The 18,193-nt window shown below is 35.9% G+C and overlaps 3 protein-coding genes and 1 long non-coding RNA gene across 10 annotated transcripts; 2 read left to right on the top strand and 2 right to left on the bottom strand.

Moving 5' to 3' along the window:
* The first annotated feature begins 2,858 nt into the window (after nt 1–2,858).
* On the top strand, nt 2,859–8,206 carry LOC143900320 (putative serine hydrolase). Of its 6 annotated transcripts, none has more exons than XM_077411518.1 (6): nt 2,859–2,969; nt 4,609–4,749; nt 5,205–5,249; nt 6,471–6,706; nt 7,081–7,428; nt 7,549–8,206. In XM_077411518.1, exons 1-6 carry the CDS (start codon nt 2,897–2,899, stop codon nt 7,801–7,803), a joined length of 1,098 nt encoding a protein of 365 aa, XP_077267644.1. In that variant the 5' UTR covers nt 2,859–2,896; the 3' UTR covers nt 7,804–8,206. The 6 variants fall into 6 exon arrangements, with proteins under 6 accessions (XP_077267644.1, XP_077267645.1, XP_077267649.1 ...); XM_077411519.1 differs by lacking the exon at nt 6,471–6,706 and adding an exon at nt 5,516–5,748 and having other exon boundaries at nt 2,863–2,969; XM_077411523.1 differs by having other exon boundaries at nt 2,950–3,089.
* On the bottom strand, nt 7,255–11,950 carry LOC143900326 (uncharacterized). Its single transcript, XM_077411532.1, has 3 exons — nt 11,816–11,950; nt 11,582–11,699; nt 7,255–10,899 (listed from the first exon to the last, which is right to left on the bottom strand). The coding sequence occupies exons 1-3, from the start codon at nt 11,902–11,904 to the stop codon at nt 10,771–10,773; spliced, it is 336 nt and encodes a 111-aa protein (XP_077267658.1). The 5' UTR covers nt 11,905–11,950; the 3' UTR covers nt 7,255–10,770.
* Nucleotides 10,805–12,658, top strand: LOC143900327 (uncharacterized). Of its 2 annotated transcripts, XR_013257754.1 has the most exons (3): nt 10,809–10,917; nt 11,567–11,754; nt 11,857–12,658. It is a non-coding gene; the product is annotated as an uncharacterized LOC143900327 (long non-coding RNA). The 2 variants fall into 2 exon arrangements; XR_013257753.1 differs by lacking the exon at nt 11,567–11,754 and having other exon boundaries at nt 10,805–10,917.
* Nucleotides 12,390–17,936, bottom strand: Gry (trafficking protein particle complex subunit 11 gry). Its single transcript, XM_077411505.1, has 21 exons — nt 17,552–17,936; nt 17,207–17,408; nt 16,947–17,116; nt 16,664–16,852; nt 16,424–16,597; nt 16,147–16,314; nt 15,873–16,077; nt 15,615–15,788; nt 15,454–15,532; nt 15,306–15,360; nt 14,948–15,155; nt 14,617–14,822; nt 14,237–14,542; nt 13,951–14,156; nt 13,697–13,833; nt 13,402–13,614; nt 13,142–13,305; nt 12,859–13,081; nt 12,685–12,793; nt 12,532–12,608; nt 12,390–12,459 (listed from the first exon to the last, which is right to left on the bottom strand). Exons 2-21 carry the CDS (start codon nt 17,396–17,398, stop codon nt 12,433–12,435), a joined length of 3,282 nt encoding a protein of 1,093 aa, XP_077267631.1. The 5' UTR covers nt 17,399–17,408; nt 17,552–17,936; the 3' UTR covers nt 12,390–12,432.
* Between the last annotated feature and the right edge of the window lie 257 nt (nt 17,937–18,193).

Here is an 18,193-nt window from a genome sequence, read left to right as displayed (position 1 = left end):
TTTTAGAAAAAAAATAAGTAAAACAAAAGTTACAGGATTTTAACAAGACTATATTGTTATGTAATTTCTCGAGCGGAACTTTTTGGCTTTCACTTTCCACTCGTTCTGATTAAAATTACACGATCGCGCAAAACGTCACGTGATCCTTGTGTAAAAATTTTCACTTTTCACACTTCCGCAAGGGAAAGTTATAATAACTTGATCGCTGCACGTTACAAATCGCAATATATCTTACTGCAGGTAAATATATAAAGATATTTATTTTTATCAGAGAAATATATATAGATATTATATGTTTAAATTAAACTACACGAGAGAGGTTATACAACCTATACGGCCCGCAAAACTAGAGATCCGCCAAGAAATTTCGCCATTATATAATAATATAAAAGAGTTTTAAAATAAAGATATTTTATATTAAAGTGAGTCACGATGACAATAAAGTAAAATAGGAAATGTACCAATATTTAGTCGGGGGTTGGATTTTTTTTATTGTCTAATAATATTATTCGTTAAGATATTTCTCATCTCGATAAAAATAAAGATTGGCAACTCCTATAAACTATATTATAATTATATTAAGTATATTTTACACACATATATATATATACTTAAACTACATATATAACATACAATAGCTGAATGATGGGAATAACATGATATATAGAAGTATTTATTCAAATATAAAGTAAACTCGCACTGTGTGTGTGTGTGGATAGATACATGTAAAAAAAACAGGCTTTTAAGAAATTGTAATTTAAACAAATAATTCTTAGAACGGAACACGGACTCTCTTGTCTTATGAAAATGACTACACGAGTTTCATCCATGACATCACGCTACGCGTTTGTGAAAATATTTTTTCATATCGCGTAAAAAATTAGTTTCAACAAATAAAGTTTCCAGGAAATCCAAGAGAGGATTCGTCGCCGTAGGTAACGGTTCTCAACGTGTTCGGACAATAATGAGATATTAATCTTTGAGGTCAGATATTAATTTTGTTGAAATCACGTTAAAATCGTGTTCAAAAATTATGGAGTCCGAAAAGCGCGAACGCCAGGACGTCGCACACGCGACACGTTTATTTACGGACTAATTCATTCAGATTTGAGAAATTAATTACCCGATAGCTGCACGTTGCATATATCAGGCTTTCGTAATATCACGAACGGAGAACGTGAAAATATCGGCTGCGCGCGGCGAGGTCACGCTTCTATAATTAAACATTACATTTACAAGAATGTTGGACGATTTTACGAACTAGTTTTACACGTCCTCGTCGCGCGAAGTCATATCGCTCGCGTATGCAAAAACAAGCTTAAATTTTATGCGCGAACATTACGCGCCGCAAAATTACCGTCGCGATAAAGTTTTAAGATTACTATAATATTCTCGAATTTTCTCCGAGACGATTCTTTAACAAACAATGCCTAATATCATATCTTTAGTGTAAAAATTAGATCTTTTATCGCGCTACCCGTGTAGCAACGATAAAAAGTAATTTTTTTATTTATTAGCTTCTCCACGAAACTATAACTATACTTATATTTAAAACGAATTCTATCTTTCTCAACCAACTGACCCAAATCTCGCTCAATTCTTATTTCCTTCTCTATAAGAAATTCTGGATTTTTCCCTCAAAATCGAATCAATTATTATTTCCGACAATATATGGCTAAACTACCTGATGGCGTTGCCCAACCGCATATATATTATCAATGTTGAAGGGATGAAATCAGGGAGAGAGGGTGGGATGTCCAGGGGGGTTTCATGGTAGCTCGATTATATTTTCCACAAGGATCTAGAGAGTATAAACTGTGCAAAATTTGATCCAGATCGGTCAAAGGGCTTAGGAATTAACAATTAAAGGGAACATATACAGACATTCTAATTTATATGTATGTATATGCAGATTAGGACGCGTTGCATTAATTGCGATTATTTTAACGAAGAGAACCGGCCCACTTATTAACCAAAGATCTACATTGTGCTGCGCTCAGTTCTCATCGATAATTCATAGTGAACCTTCGGGATTGTTGCACCGTATTGTAATCTCCTTTCTTTGCATCGTCGCCTAAAAGCTTGGTCACTCGATCAGGTAGCAAAAGCTGGCATTATAACGTCAAAAATGACGACTAAAGTGTCATTTGATGTCAAGATGACGACAGCTCGCTACTTGGCAAAACGCTGGGTTTCACCTTTCAGTTTTACCTCAACAGATTCGTGTCTCGCCCCGTTACTATACGTTTACGCGATTATTATTCGATTATTCTTCGAGCTCGAGGAGAATACGCGACTGTGCGTGGTCTATTTTCTTACGGCCTTACGCGTACGACTATAAAACTTTGTTACGTGCAATGGCCTTTTTACTACAGAAGTAACGCTCGCGTAAACGTAGTATACGTCACTATTACTACGTTTACGCGAAGGAATTATCATAAAAGTTACTACATATAAGGTAAAGGTCCCAATACCCGGACATGTACCTATATCCGGACACCTTTGTTATTTATAAGTATGACGCGAATTAAAATCAAAGATAAAAGTATTTTTTCTTGTAGTTTGAAACTTCAGTTATAATATCCAAACGTTTATTTTCATAAATTTATATTTTTTTAAAGGTATCCAGACACAGAGATACGTGTCCAGGTATTGGTACATTTCCTATCCTTAAGTGTCCGGGTATTGGTACCTTTACACCTTACAGAAGTAACGCGATCGCGTAAACGTAGCAACAGTCGCAGGATATATACCGGTTTTGGTTCGTGCGGTAAAAAAAAACATGACGCAATATAAGATAATATATTGTCATTAATATTCATTAATATTAACGGAATGGTTGGCGCGTGCGCCAGAGAAATATCGGCAGTATAACATTTGGCGGCGAGAGGTCTGTATGCGATTCGCGCGTGCGAATCTATCGGGGCCCCGAGATTTCCTTCCTCCAGTGTCGCGAAAGTTCAGGCGAGGTAATTGACATCTGACACCTGCGTCAGGAAAGAAAGGAGCAGCGCAGGAGGCACGGAGGCGGAACAAGAGTGCCGTGACTAAGCGAATAAGACGATTGCGAGATACATTAATACATATATGTAAGAGGTAAAAGTATAAATGCGCAGTGCGGGCATATCGCATTGCACTCTCTCACGCGATCGCTCTTTCTCTCTCCCCCCCCCCTCTATCTATTTCTTTCCCTTCGCGCGTCTATTACTTTTCTTCTTTTCCACGTGCCTATTATATCTGTCGGAATGCGAAATATAAATCAATTCAAAAGCACCGTCGCTCCGCGATTACGCGCGCGGGAGCCGGGAGCCGACCAATCGCGCGATCTAACGCCAAAAAGCCGCCAGTGACGTCGCGTCGCGTCGCGTCGTCCCGTTAGGCCCTGCGCACAATAGAGAGCACATATTAGGCCTTAGGCCTGCTATTAGACACAAGAATAAATAATAAATATTAGGATTTGGAATTAGAAAATAATAATAATTAAACGTAACGCACAATGGAAAAGAATAAAATATAAGATATAAATGTGAGAGTATTCACATTTCTATATCCCAATATTTAATATTTATTATAGGAATATTCGCAGGGCCTTTTTGCACGATGCTAGGCAACAGGCAATAGGAGCAGGGAATATAGAAATCAGAAATCTAATGTATAAATGCAGAGTAGACATAGAGTTTCCGTCACGTTGAAAATTCTGCGCTTATTGCCCGTCGCCAACCAATCGTAGCATATTTTAGCATAGAATTTTGTAGATTGTAATTAACGATTTTTGTTGTCATTTCCTGTTCCTATTGCCCGTTGCCTGGCATTGTGCAAGGGGCTTTATTGTTGTTAGACGCGCGATTCGCTAACGTCCTAAGATGCTGATACGGCTCTGTGATTGGGTTAATGACATCTTAAGATCGTACTTAAGACGGTCTTAAATGTAAGAATCGAGATTCGACTATAGGATTCGCATTGCGTCCGATGTTCGACGTACGACGATCCGACATCCAATAGGAAATTTTTGTCTCTAATAATAAATTCTGTTATTGGATGTCGGATCGTCGTACGTCGAATATCGGACGTGATCGGACCCAATGTGAATCCTCCAACACGGCGCACGGCGCCGTCCGTAGTGTCCGTAGTGTCGTAGGTCGTAGCTCAATGTCAGTATAGCGCATAGCGCCCGCTCGCACACTGTCACACAGACGACAGACGCAGTGGAGCAAAGTTAATCGCGCGAGCCGCACCGTTTTCTCCGAACGCGGCCGACGAGCAATTATCGATATCGATTTCCTTAAATGAGTCTTCGTAACATATGATGACCTTTGAAAAGCGATGATTACGAAATCGTCGCGCTCGACGAGAAACAGGTGACGAGAACGACGTTCTTTTTCACGAACGAATTCAGCCTCTGTGCCTCCACTCCGGATACGCATCAAATTTGTGAGTTTTTTTTTTTTTTTTTTTCAAGGTCTCTCTCGATGAATGTCCGCGGTCCGCGGTCCGCGTATCCGCTGAGAAACGAAATCCTTCCCCAAGGGCCAAGGCCAAGATTCGTGGCCGTGAGGTTGCTCTTTTGTGCGGCCGATATATAGTGATCGACGATTTTTCTATTTGCAGTTTTACTGACAGCACACACGAGAACCACGAGCTTCGGTCGAGCAAGCCTGAATTTTGATCGGAAACCGTCACGTCGAGACATGGATATTAAGGAGAAAAAGGTTTCGGCTGAAAGTGCCACGAACGGATACAAGAAAGGAGGTTAGTTCTTCGACACTGCCATCTCGTCCATTTGACCCTTCGTGTAGTCACACTTCTCTAGAATCCCATTCTAGTCATACCGGGTCATATTGACCCAGTCGATTTTTAACGCTTGCCATTTCAATAGTATCGGTCCGATCGGGTTCAAATAATTCTGGAACATACCTTGAACATTCTAGAATATATAAAACAACTGCGGTTTTGTGAGCAATCAAATGGCAACATGTTGAAAAAAAAAATCACGAATGAGTACATGATTTTAATGACGGTCTCTACCTATAGAGGATACTTCAAACTCTTGTAGATGGCGAACCAAGCCCCATTTTAAGCTAGGTGTATTTAGCTGATATTTAGATCCAAATGAGGGTGGGTCAAATTGACCCAGTTGGACTACGAAGGGTTGACATATTTTAAAAGTATCTTTTTGCGATAATTGAATATCCGTTTTTCTGCAGATGTCAAGGAAGTAGAGATACCGGTGCCGTGGGGCTACATTAGAGGTCAGTACAAGGTACCAGAGGTTACGTCTTGCGTATTCTGATCTCGTCTGATATCGTAAATTCATATCGGCGTTTCGAGATGGAAAGATAATTTTACTGTATATCACGTTCGTGCAACAGAATCGTAATATCGTCGCACCCGTGAAGAATGTCGGACACGTGTCATAAATATGTTTTCGCGAGAGTTAACTCGAGGACAGCGTAAATTAAAAAGCGTTAACGACTCTACAAATGTCACGTAAAATTCAACGTATTGATAAATTTAGGAAATTGGTGGGGACCGGCAGATAAGCAGCCTATAGTGGCGATGCACGGCTGGCAGGACAATTCGGGCACTTTTGACGCCTTGGCACAATTATTGCCGAACGTAGCTATACTGAGTATAGATCTGCCTGGTCACGGCCTTTCCTCTCATCTACCAGTCGGACAGTTCTACTATGCATTTTGGGATGGGGTTCTCGCGCTGCGTAGAATTGTTAGATATTACAAGTGGAACAAGGTTAGCCAGCGAGTCAATGTTATACAGCGATAGTTTTTTTTTTTTTTTTTTACGGTGGCGTGGGACAAGCAGGAGCATGGGTTTTATATACTTTATTTTGCACAAGTTAAATGCATTTGCAGCTTAACTTATGCAGTATGTGAAAACTATTTGTACTACCAATCACTTAATTTGCATTTTTAATTTAAAATATTTACATTTTGCAGTGGTATTTATATGATGTATATACGTTCAACATTGAGATATATAACGCATTATTAAATTTGCTATCTTATATTCACATTGCGCTTAAATACATTGTGATTATTAATAAAATGTTTAAAAAGGCTGACTGTTGTATGTATGCGTAATATATTCGATACAAATATTACAATTCTTAAATACTAGCACATTGATTGTTTAAAGGGTGACTTCGATCAAGCTCCGATTAACTTAATCGGAGCTTGGTCGAAGTGTGTGGCCCTAAAGATATTAGATTATGCAAAGTATCGTTGTATAACTGTGTATTATGTGTTACGTCAAATCCTCAAATAATGGACAAGAAAGGCTTTTTAACTCAGCTGTAACTTTGTTGCATTTTTAAGATTATAAAATTTATCTCTTTTCGTTTAACAAATTCAAAATTGCTACAAGTTTATTGGAGCAAGATCCGCGCCTCGATGTCATAAGCTAGAAAAAAATAAAATGAAATAAAAAAATAATTATGGGACTCTTACCTGCAGGCAAATGGTGGGGCCCTAGTGAGCTCCAACCGATACTGGGATTGCACGGGCGCCAAGATAACGCAGGCAGTTTTGACGCGTTAATGCCATTGCTGTCCGATGCCGTTTCTGTTCTTTGCTTGGATATGCCGGGGCACGGTTTATCTTCGCACTACCCAAAGAGTCAATTCTATTATGTCTATTGGGACGGTGTCATATTCCTTCGTAGAATTATTAAACATTTCAAATGGAATAAGGTTAGCGAGTGGATAAGTTTACCCGCTCACTGCTTAATTGAGATCAATATTACAATCTTTTGCAACAATATGATACTTTTGTGTTCTCACAGTCTCATACATATCTAACAGTCATCCTTGTTTGCACTTGAATTGCAATTATATTTATGTTTCCTTCAATTAAGCGTACCGCATGACGTTTTTTTTTATATAAATATGGGAATTATGTTAATGTGAATGTTTTAACATACACGTGTTATTGTGCGTGAATTTTAGAATTTTATGTATATAGAAATAACAAAACAAAACATAATATTGCACTATCTAATGTACTGTTATGCGTTGCATATGTATTAAGTTAAGCTTATTGTAACTCGATTGTATTGTGAAAATAGGTCAGACTTCTTGGACACTCATTAGGTGGTGCTATATCATTTCTGTATGCAGCATCATACCCAGATGAAGTCGATGCTCTTATAAGTTTGGATATCGTCAGTCCGAGCACAATGGATGTCAAGAAAACGGCTTCGGTCACCGGAGGATACATTGACAGATTTTTGAAGTACGAATTGTTAACATTGGACAGCGTACCATGCTACGATTACGATGAAATGCTTGAGATAGTAGAACAAGCGTATGATGGTTCTATAACGAAGAAAGGAGCAGAAATATTAATGAAACGTGGTATGCAACAAGCATATAAAAAAGACAAATATTATTTTTCTCGTGATCCAAGACTAAAGGTATAAAGACTTAATTATATATAACTGTATACAGTGTATTATCTAGCGAAAAGTGAAACGTAGATTTTATTCTAAGAATAACGTATTTTAATGTTGTTTAAAATTATTTTATCTTTTTAGGTTTCCCTTTTAGGCATGTTGTCTCTAGATTTAGTACTTGTATACGCATCTCAGATAAAATGTGCTTATCTCAACATTCGTGCTGTTCCTGGAATGAAATTCGAACAACCTGAAAATTATCAGAAAGTATTAGACGTCATAAAACTAGGAGCTAGGAAATTTGAATATCATGAGGTGAAAGGGACGCATCACGTACATTTGAATGAGCCTGAAATAATTGCGCCTATAATCACGAATTTTTTACAGAGTTTATAGTAATATCGTTTAGTTATTAACGAATGCAGTTACTTAAGATAAGGTTTTGTGTGATTAGGATGTGTAGATTAACGGGAGATTGTATTTATGTTTGACACGTATACGCTTTCTTTTGAACATGTCTAGTTTTATTAAAATTTTGAACAAATAGTTTTATAATTCGAAAACAACTTTATTAAAAATGCATTATGAAATAATGTTAAATAAGTAGCAAATTTAAATGAATCAATGCACTTATTATATTTTACTGTCATATGTGAAAATAAGGTGCTTTGGTATAACATTCAGTACTGTGACGAGCAAAAATTAAGAGATGCATATATAAAATATAAGATATTGTAATTTTGTCAAACATTGTCAAGTGTCGCTTCTACGTGGTAGTTAATAAATTGATTAATGTTGATATCTTTTTATGTGATTTATTTCATACAGTCCTCACAATTATCCTTACATCCTTATGTATTAATTATTCAAAGAATAAATTAACGCACCCATAATTTTTAATATTCCAAAAAAAGGTCAATGTTACAGAAAAATTGTAAATAACTTTTGTTAAAAATTATTAAGGAATTTTAAATGTACAAAAGAAAAACATACGATTTTATTACATAATGAGATATGCGATATATATAAGTCATAATCAAAGACACGTAAGCGTTACTTTTTCAGATTTTTGTTTCACTTGTAACGTGTAAACACAAAGCTTGTGTTTTTTATTTATAAAGTTCGCTGTGAAACAAAAATGAAATAAAAAACCTAATATAATCGTCTTGGTCTACTTTGGTCACCAAGGTCAGCAAACATTACGCATCGTCCAATGAACACTAGCGGCGGCAATAATGTATTAATGCCTGACAGTTAAGTAATCATCAAATACAACGAACCGGTTCGAACTGCAGTCGGACAAACAATAAATATGAGGAAACGCGATTTTCTATATCAATCCCATAAAATGTCTTTTAAAAGCGTGATCCACAACACGCGCTCTAGATAGATAAATTCATAAAACGAGATTATATATTTTTGTGGCATTGCGCGAAGTCTTATAGAAATAATGTAAAATGATTTCGAAAAGTCCGTGTAAGAATAATGTATAACGCGAATTGACAAGTGCGGATGTTCGTGTGATATAATATTTCAAGTGTAATACAAAAGTGTACTCGTTATATTCGCAATCAAAAGAAGCGGGTGGTATTAATTTCAATCAATATTCAAGTCCTTTTCAATCGAATATTGTATACACATTTAGGTTTAGATTCTTCGATTTATTTAGATTATTTAGATCTTTTTTTATCTAAATTTTTCATTTTGATTTATAAACGTATATTCCTATATATATAAGAACGAGTTAATCTTTACTTTATCTTGAGATTTCGAGAAAAAAAATTAATTAATTTAAATTAATTAAAACGTTAATTTATGAATACATTCGTGAGAGGTGTAGCGCGCGGGATCTCTGACCAAATTGCGAAAGCAATGGTATATCCTCGAGATAATGAGGCTGTTGATACAGATGTTTGCGGGCATCCACAATGGTCAAAGTAAGAAGTCACAGCATTATTCCGTTTACTCAGCTGCTACGATTGTACGCCACGTATAAATATACAAAATTGTACTCCCGAAAACGCATTCGTCACGTTTAATTTCGTGTGCCTTCCAGTCCTTCTAGATTTTCTTGCGAGTCTTGCGACCGACGTGTACAGAACGTTTCGCGCGTCGCTCACAATTAACAATTATAGTATCTTTCAAGTATTTTTCCGAAGGCGCGAAAGGTAAGTGAAGTTGCGAGCAAGGACGCGCGACTTCTACGATAATTTGCATAAATTGCGCATTTCGCGAAGTACCATTTCGTGTGACGAGGCCGACGATAAAATTGTAAATCTAATCTCTGCCGGCGAATTCAACGTCGAAAAGTCACGCCTGCGAAATAAAAAAAATAGTCCGCGAAACGTCGGGATTCGCGTTTGCGAGTCGTGTGTAAAAGAAAAAAGGCAGCTTGAAATAAACGCGAGTTCTCCCAGCGAATTATTATGGCCCCGGCCCCGAAGCCTTCTTATCGGGCAATTTCTGATGGATACGTGGCCGTCCTATCGTGTACGCACGTTGTCCACGCCGGTAATTATCGGCGATGATAATGCCATTGCACATAGAAAATAAATATATGGAACATGGCACGCGTGGAGCGCGCAGGTGAACACCGTTCGCCACTTGTCCACGCACCCTCCTTATACGCATATCCTTCCGCGCACAATTCCTCGAGGAAGCTCCTGGACCCTGATGGACGGCGCCGAATCAAAAGAGCCATGCATCGGTCTATCGCATGGTAAGTTCCAGCAATCGCTACGCGCGATCGTCCTCAAAACGCAACGTCTTTGCCTTTGTAATTAAGCCTCTTGAGACCTTTGAACGGATAGATTAGAATGGAAATTAGCTTTGTGTTAGATTTCAGTCTACGGCTCGTATTTCGCTGGAAAGTAAGAAGTCAACCGCGAGCATATCCGTTTTGCAATATATATTATATACGTTGACGCTGTTCGAGTTACAATGTAATATAATATATGTTACCGTGTGTGGTGATAATTATATTTTATGAGCGACGATAATATAGATTTGTGTAAGATATAACAGTCTGTTCGACAATTTGCTTTATTTTATACTTAACAAAAATGATTGCCGTTGTTCGCAATAACTCATCGAATCCGATTGTGGCAACCGTACGCGGCAGGGAAGCGCGCAAAAATATTTGTGTTCATGTTTCGCACATTATTATTACGGATCAGTTCTCACGTCGTTCGACACGCGAAGATAGAAGCAGCCACGTCATAAAATAGATCACGCGCCAATCAACCCGATCCATCGATCCCAACGATCAACAAACTTTTCATTTGTAAGTTTGTTCGTTCGGCTCGAGTTATCAGGTTGAAAAGATCACACGACGAAAAACCGATTACGCGGAAATAAAGCTTGTCATGATTCCGCGTCTTGCATATTTCTGGAAAGACGACCTCGATAGGCCGACGAAATCTGCTGCAATTCCGCATCGGTAGGCGTGTAAGAAGCGTAAGTTCTCAGACGTGCTCTAGACATCTCCAAATCCTGCCGTAAAAATAATATGTAAGTTCCCAATTTTATATACAAGTTCTCTATTATTCGATATATAATACTTCATACATAAGAATGTATGGATACGCACACACATATCGCGCAGTACATACGTAATAGTTTTACAAACATTTCATCATACCTTGCAAAAAAAATATTGCTCCTTTAAATTTAAAAATTTTAATACTTTATAGTTAAAAATATTAAATTAAGCCCATTTTAGATAATATCCGTAATTAATGTCTGATTTCAAAAAATAGAATGTATTTATAATTTTATATACACCATGTATTTTAATGTGTGTATTCTGATTTCTCTCTACATTTTTTGTATTAGTCTCTATGTCTTTTTACAGTATTACGGTATCACAATAATACATAAAATTAGAATAGAATTCTATAGCTACGTAAAATTGTAACTAAAATTCTATTCTATTCTGAATAGAGCCATCTAAACCATTCAAAGTGCCTTTATCATAAATTTCCAATTGCGAAAAATATAACAAAACGATAGATATACGATATAAATAACACTGTGAACTTATCAGTAAAATTACTTCAAAATAAAATATGTTCAACATAGTTTGCATATATCTTCTACATTCTACAAACACTGAATTTTGCTTTCAATAACATTTTTTATATTTTTTTTGTGTAAAAAGTATGTTGTAGCAAACCTTCAGAAGAGCCTGATTACGAATACGAGATTTTTCTAAATTTGAAGGCAAATTCGTTGGCGACGAGTCAGAAACTTTGGAAATATTCCTATTGCGAATCTCGCGACGTAATTTGTTGCTGCAAAATAAAATAGAGACAACGTGATTTTCGTTGATCAGGAAAAGTTATACATGTACGTGCACGCGCGAATACTTATAACAATATTAGCAGATGTTCAATTTCAGCGTAAATACCGTTCTTCTATTTCTTGTTCGAATTGCTGTTCTTTTTGCAGATATTCGTCAAAAACACTTCCAATATCAATACCGCCGCTCCCCGCCATTTCGTGGAACCGGTTGTGGTCTACTATACGCGAGAGTATAATTATCAATATTCATTCACAATTAATGTTTTTACAATTATTGACCCTGATTATTTTATAATAAGGAAGCAGAAAAGGAAAACTATCGTACGTTCACTAGTGTACTGTAGATTGCATGGTTTCCATGGTAACGCTTAACGTAATATTTCTTTCCTCGTACTCTTAAAAACAATCGATATTTATGTATGAACTATGGCAATATAGCAGTGTGATATTCATTTAACATTTAACGAGTATGTTGAAAATTTACAATATTGTAATCTTATAATATATATTTAATTAAAACTACACACACACAATAATAAAAAACTTTAAATAAATTATATCCAAGAAAAATTTATTCATAACTCTAATATATATAAATATGATACACATATTAGCTTATTTAATTGTGTCTGTGCAAAATGTATATTATAATATTATAATACAATTTGATAGAGGGAAGATATATTTTTTTTCTTAGAAAGAAAATCTCAATGTCGAATTTATTTATTCTCCTAAAGACTGCGATTTCGGCTGCAAAAATATAATATATTACAATATAGCGTTATTGAAGCATTTTTATTGATACGCGACTTTTATTCTTACCAGTATATATATATGACTTGGTAATGAACGTTCAATCATCTCTGATAGTCGTCCTTTACCCAACTTGTGTTCCTCATCTGTACATTATAGTTGTGTATCAAATAAATGCAAATGTAAAATCTTTAAATTGTTCTATATAGGAGATATCATTACCTGCAGGTACAGTTAGCAATAATGTTGGAAGAGCAACAAAACCGGCGACCAGCGGGCGTAAAACCCAATCAACCCTTCGGACATTTCTAGGTAGTATGTAAATATCAACCTGGAAAAAATGCTCAATAAGGTCATTGCGTAACACCATGTGTAATACAAGCGTGCATCACATACTTGTTTTTGTCCAGCAAACATGAAGGCATCACTGCCTTCCATAGCTAAACGCAAAGTGACGAGGTAATCAGAGTGGTTTTTTATAAAATACGATATACAGAATGGCGTTCGCACCCATCCGTGGGCTGGCATTTTGGCTTCCAATCCGATCACCGCGTCTTCGACCCATAAAGGAGCTAGAGTTACGCTACTACTAGTTTCCAATGCGGTTTCGTCATTTGCTCTATAAAAATAACGGAGATTACAGACTGTATTATAAATCTTAACTTAAAGTTACTTTTACCTTTTCCACTTGATAGTATATACTCCAATACTAATTGGTTGCTCGCCACCTATCTTTGGGATCAAGCAATAGGCGTCAGTCCCTGTTTCACCATCACAGAGTTTAACACCCGCCAAAATGGACTCCTGGTGGTCGAGAGTGTCCTCTCTTTGAATGGAATCTGCCTAATTACAAATTTGAATTTATCACAACGTTCTAATTTCCCAAACACAAACTTATAAAATGATTGAATTATATACATGTATTCTATGGAGGCTTACCAGTTCTACAGATGTACTTAGAATGTTTATAGGCCATGGGGAAACACATGTAATGTGAGGCATAATGATAAAAGATTCGTTAACAAAACCTTTTGTCAGTGGTTCGAACAGTGTAGTGTAAAACTGTGTTGCAACCTCGAATGGTTTCTTAACCATCAACGAATATGTTAATTCTTTACTTCCCCTAATTTGTTCGGGTCTGGTATAGTCGGCCTGTTACATAATCATGGTAAATGATAATACGGGTTATAATGAGTTGATATATTAATTTTTGGAGATAATTATTTATAAATACCTTTATTATAATATTTCTATCGCCTACTTTATGTGCTCTAATATGCACAATATGTTTGGCTGAGGCACCTCTTACCATATCACCAACAAGAACAGATACTTTTGACTCTTTACTAAGCATATTAATGCTTAATTCAGCTGAAATATATCGTAAAGTAGCTTAGTTGATAGAGAAAAAGAGAATAGTATTACAAGATTGGATAGAAAAAAATTATTTCCAAAAAAATAAAATATTATGAAAACGTGAAAACATACTTGATTGCTCGTTGCTACCATCTGATACAAGTATTACATATAAACAGATTGCATTAACATTCTCATTAGCTGACAAGGATATCGTGATAGGTAGCCACTCGCCTAAAAGCGCAGGATTATTGGATTTTGCGTCTAAACTTAAACTTGATTCTTCCTGTTTGATCTCCGTGTGAATTAACGATCTTATTGCCTCAAACTCGCCTCCACTGATGCAAATAAAAATTATATTAGTTCTTCTCAAATGACTTGGATACCAAGAATGGACATTAAGCTTCTATAAACATACCGAAGTTGTTGTATCTCGGGATACAAACGATCCAACAAATTCGTTTCTCTACCCATAGCTGAGAATCTCAATATGATACAACAATGCGCGCTATCACCCATTTGTAAGGAAACTGTGCTAATACGAATTTCTACGCCATCATTTTGATGAGGCGCTTTAAAGTTGAAGTAGAACTTTTTCGTTTCCTTTGCTTGAAAAATAAGATCTGATTGTTGAGCCTCACCAATTGGAATGTCAGCATTGTAACCTGGTCCACTGACTGTTATTGACGCATTAGAAAATTCAATGATACCACGGTAAGAATTCCTGCAGTTAAAGATAAAATTACTTCCTGTAATTTTTAAAGCTATATTTCTACGTATTAAGACATATTTAAATACCTTACGACAACTTCCACTGTTATCATTGTATTTACTGCATATGTTTGTTGCAAGAACCTTGCTTTAAGATCAACAAATGATGTCATGTTATTGTCATCGATTGTAAAAATATTTGGCTCCGAACGATTTAGTTCCAGCATCCATTTCTCCATGGCAAGATGCTTAATATCGTCTGGCAGATCTGGCTCTGGATTCGGTGGTTTCTTCTGTTACCAAACGTGAAGTCATTTTTTTTTGTTAATTTTCATACCAAATAAAGTAAACTCTCATTTACTTATACAATGATTATTATATAGCCGGTAGCGAAACATAAATGCTTCATCGAACTGACCTGTAGTATATTCATGATATTGTTATAAATAACAGCTTGTCGTTCCACTGAGAATGTAGTTGAAGGTCCTAAAGCTTCAAAGGTCAGAGTAAGATAGTCTTGAATACTGGTCGACAAATACGCGGCTCGCAACGCATTCTTTAAGATATCTGTGAGTAAGACCGGCCAACGTTCTCCATGATATTCCCACAACATGTGCATCAATAATCTGATCAATCAAATTTTACGATTTCTATATTAACGCACGAAGATAGTCTAAAGGAAATAACGAAAGAATCGATAACTTTGCCGCTAAATGCCGACAAAGTTTTATTTGCTAAAGGCTCTCATTATAAGAGAAAATATTCAATTAACTTACGTAAGAACTTTGCCATAATCCCGAGCATTGAAGTATTCTTCTGCCATTTGCACGACTGTAAAAAAAAAAAAAAAGAAAAGAAAATGTACGTATTTCATGAGTATTACAAGTAATTTTTATCTCTTAAATTTCCAAAGACATATTGTACCTAATAATCGCCGCATTCTCGGACAACGGTACACTTTGAATTGCGATATCGCATTTCCTAGTAAACCGATAATTATTATCTGAAAAGGAATGCAAATGTTTTACAACGATTCATTTATCACACGTTACTTAAAAGCACAGGTACATAAATAATTATCTTACAGAATGATTAACTGCAGTCTTCTCCCTGTATTGTAAAGCTTGAATGCCGATGGCCTCTCTAGCAGTGTCTGCCGGTTCTGCACTTAATTTCCCAGGTCGCCATGGCCGTTGTCCATAAAATTCGAGTTTCTCTTCACCTAGTAATGGATCTGGATCTGGATAGCTATTTATATGCTAAAATAGTATTGAAACTTAAGTAATATACACAGAATAACAGAAAACATGATGTATTTGTTTAAAAAAAAGCAACATTTGTACCTGACAGAGTTCTTTACACGCAGATTGTCGTAAACTTGCGTGACTGGCAGCTAATTGGAAATAATATCCCGGATGTTGCGTTTGAACAGCAGGTAATCCTTGACGAATAGCCTCGTCAAATAATTCTGCAAATGTAGAGAACTGGCTACTCATCCAAGCATGATGTTCAAACATGAGTTCCTTCGGACCAGTTTTTAGTTTAAATCTAAAAATAAACAAGTCATTATTGTTAAGAATAAAAATTTTTATAAATCATTGCAATAAATATTAATACCTTTCTGTGTGAAGTCTAAACTGAGAAATAGCATCTTTTGGAAGATTTAAACTAAACATTATTCTGCATAATTTATAATTTATAAAGCCAGCAATAGTTTTTATTTCTACTGCGTTCGCATCTGTCATTCTTGTTTCTAGAAGATTGTGGTAAGCTTGCATATAATGCCTGCAAAACATTTATATGTACATATATGTATATATATATATATATATATATATATATATATATATATATATATATTGCGATACACGGTTGTTCATATTTTTAATTTTACTTTTGAGCAAGATGCAGTTCTTGCTTGAGTTCGTTCAAGAATGCCATTTTAAACTGATGACGAACGAATAAGTACTGATGAACATTCTTAGTGAGTTGATCGCGATGAGTTTTGACATTCCGATATTCGTGATGATAAAAGTTTTGCGCCAAATCGTAGAACGCCGTCTCTAGTCTGCAATAAACAAGATTTGTTATTTCCTTCAAATATAGAGAAATGAAAAATAATCAAATTAAATACCTAGATATATATCCCAATAAGTGATCAGCATGTGGCAAAATATATAAAAGCTTTGCTGTTAAATCGCAAGCTCCACACAGCGCTGTTGCACGCTCAGTTGCGACTACGTCCTCGGCACCGGGAAGCGGTTGAACGGCATGTTGTATCAATACTACGGCTATTTTCGTACTTCTCCCATCAAGGGCAGCTCTAAAAAAAAAAAAAAAAAAAAAACATGATATTGCTCGGTCTAACAGATCAACAATATAATAAATTACACCCTAAACAGTTTATAAAATGTTACCTTAAAGATTGGACTCTAGAAGCACATTCCATCTTTTTCTCATTCCATAGAGGATCATTCCAATCTAAATCGTAGAACACAACAACTACAGACGGAATGTCATTGAGATACTTGTTCATCCAGTTCCGTTTTAAAATTCCTTTGGGTATGTACCATTCGTATGAGCTACGCTGAAATGTATAAAGATAATTACATAGCAATATCAGACAAATAATATCAATTGAGTACTTTCAGTAGGCATTATATACCGTCAAACATACCTTTGGTTTGACAGTAGGAAATTCGTGCGCTAAACTGAGCAGTTTGAACTGAACGGCTGCGCAATCTGGTCTACGATTATTGCTGAATGCATCCCAGATAGAGCGATGTACTGGAGTTGCAATGTCCAATCCAGTCAAACCTATCAGAGCTAAAGGCTTAGCTATCAATTCTGCCGGCAACTCAAACATCATGAGGCCTTTACTAGAAGAATAAATAACAATTAAATATGTGATAACTCTCACAAGTTTTCAGGCGTATTATATGTTTAGAAATTTCTCCTCTCTCAGCTCTTTAATATTATTTGTATACTAGTCTTTTAATATTGTTTCTTATACAAATAATACCTGAATCTGCTTACGAACGAGCTGCATGGAATAACACGTTATTAATATGCAAATTATTTTACGATTAGATCAGATTAGACACCGTAATTAATATATGTATGTCATTTTGCACTTTGACAGTTCAGATTTAGGGTTATGAATTGCCATCAGCGAAAAGGTGCACGTTAGGTTATAATTCGTGTGCGGGTGCGGAAAGTGCGACGCGTATAGTCGCGAGTGGAACTTGTTCCTGTTGCACCAAGTTGTACTTTCCGCACTTATAAGATAAAATAATTAGATGCATAATTAGAAAAGAAAAGAAAGAAAAGGAGAATAGATGAAAAGAGAAAAAATTCAGCTAAAAGAAGGAAATATATCGTCCACGTTGTCTTATCGAGATATAGAAAGAAAAAAAGCTAGTCGATATCAATCTTTGAATTTAAATTAATCTAATTCAATTATCGATATTCTAATTGTATATTATACACAATGCATATACAATTGATAAATATAAATAAAAATAGAATTATAATATTGAGATTAATCATTTAAGACATTAAATCAAAGCCATTATAACCACACGTAGAGTTCCATTATAAATGCATCGAAAATGCGTATAATAAAGAGGAAAAAAAAGAAAAAGCGAAAAGCACCAGGCACAAA

The sequence above is a fragment of the Temnothorax americanus genome, unplaced genomic scaffold (genome assembly GCF_048541705.1).
Source record: "Temnothorax americanus isolate GAGA-0224 unplaced genomic scaffold, ASM4854170v1 Scaffold3, whole genome shotgun sequence".
NCBI lineage: Eukaryota > Metazoa > Arthropoda > Insecta > Hymenoptera > Formicidae > Temnothorax > Temnothorax americanus.
This window is presented reverse-complemented; position numbering and strand designations above follow the sequence as displayed.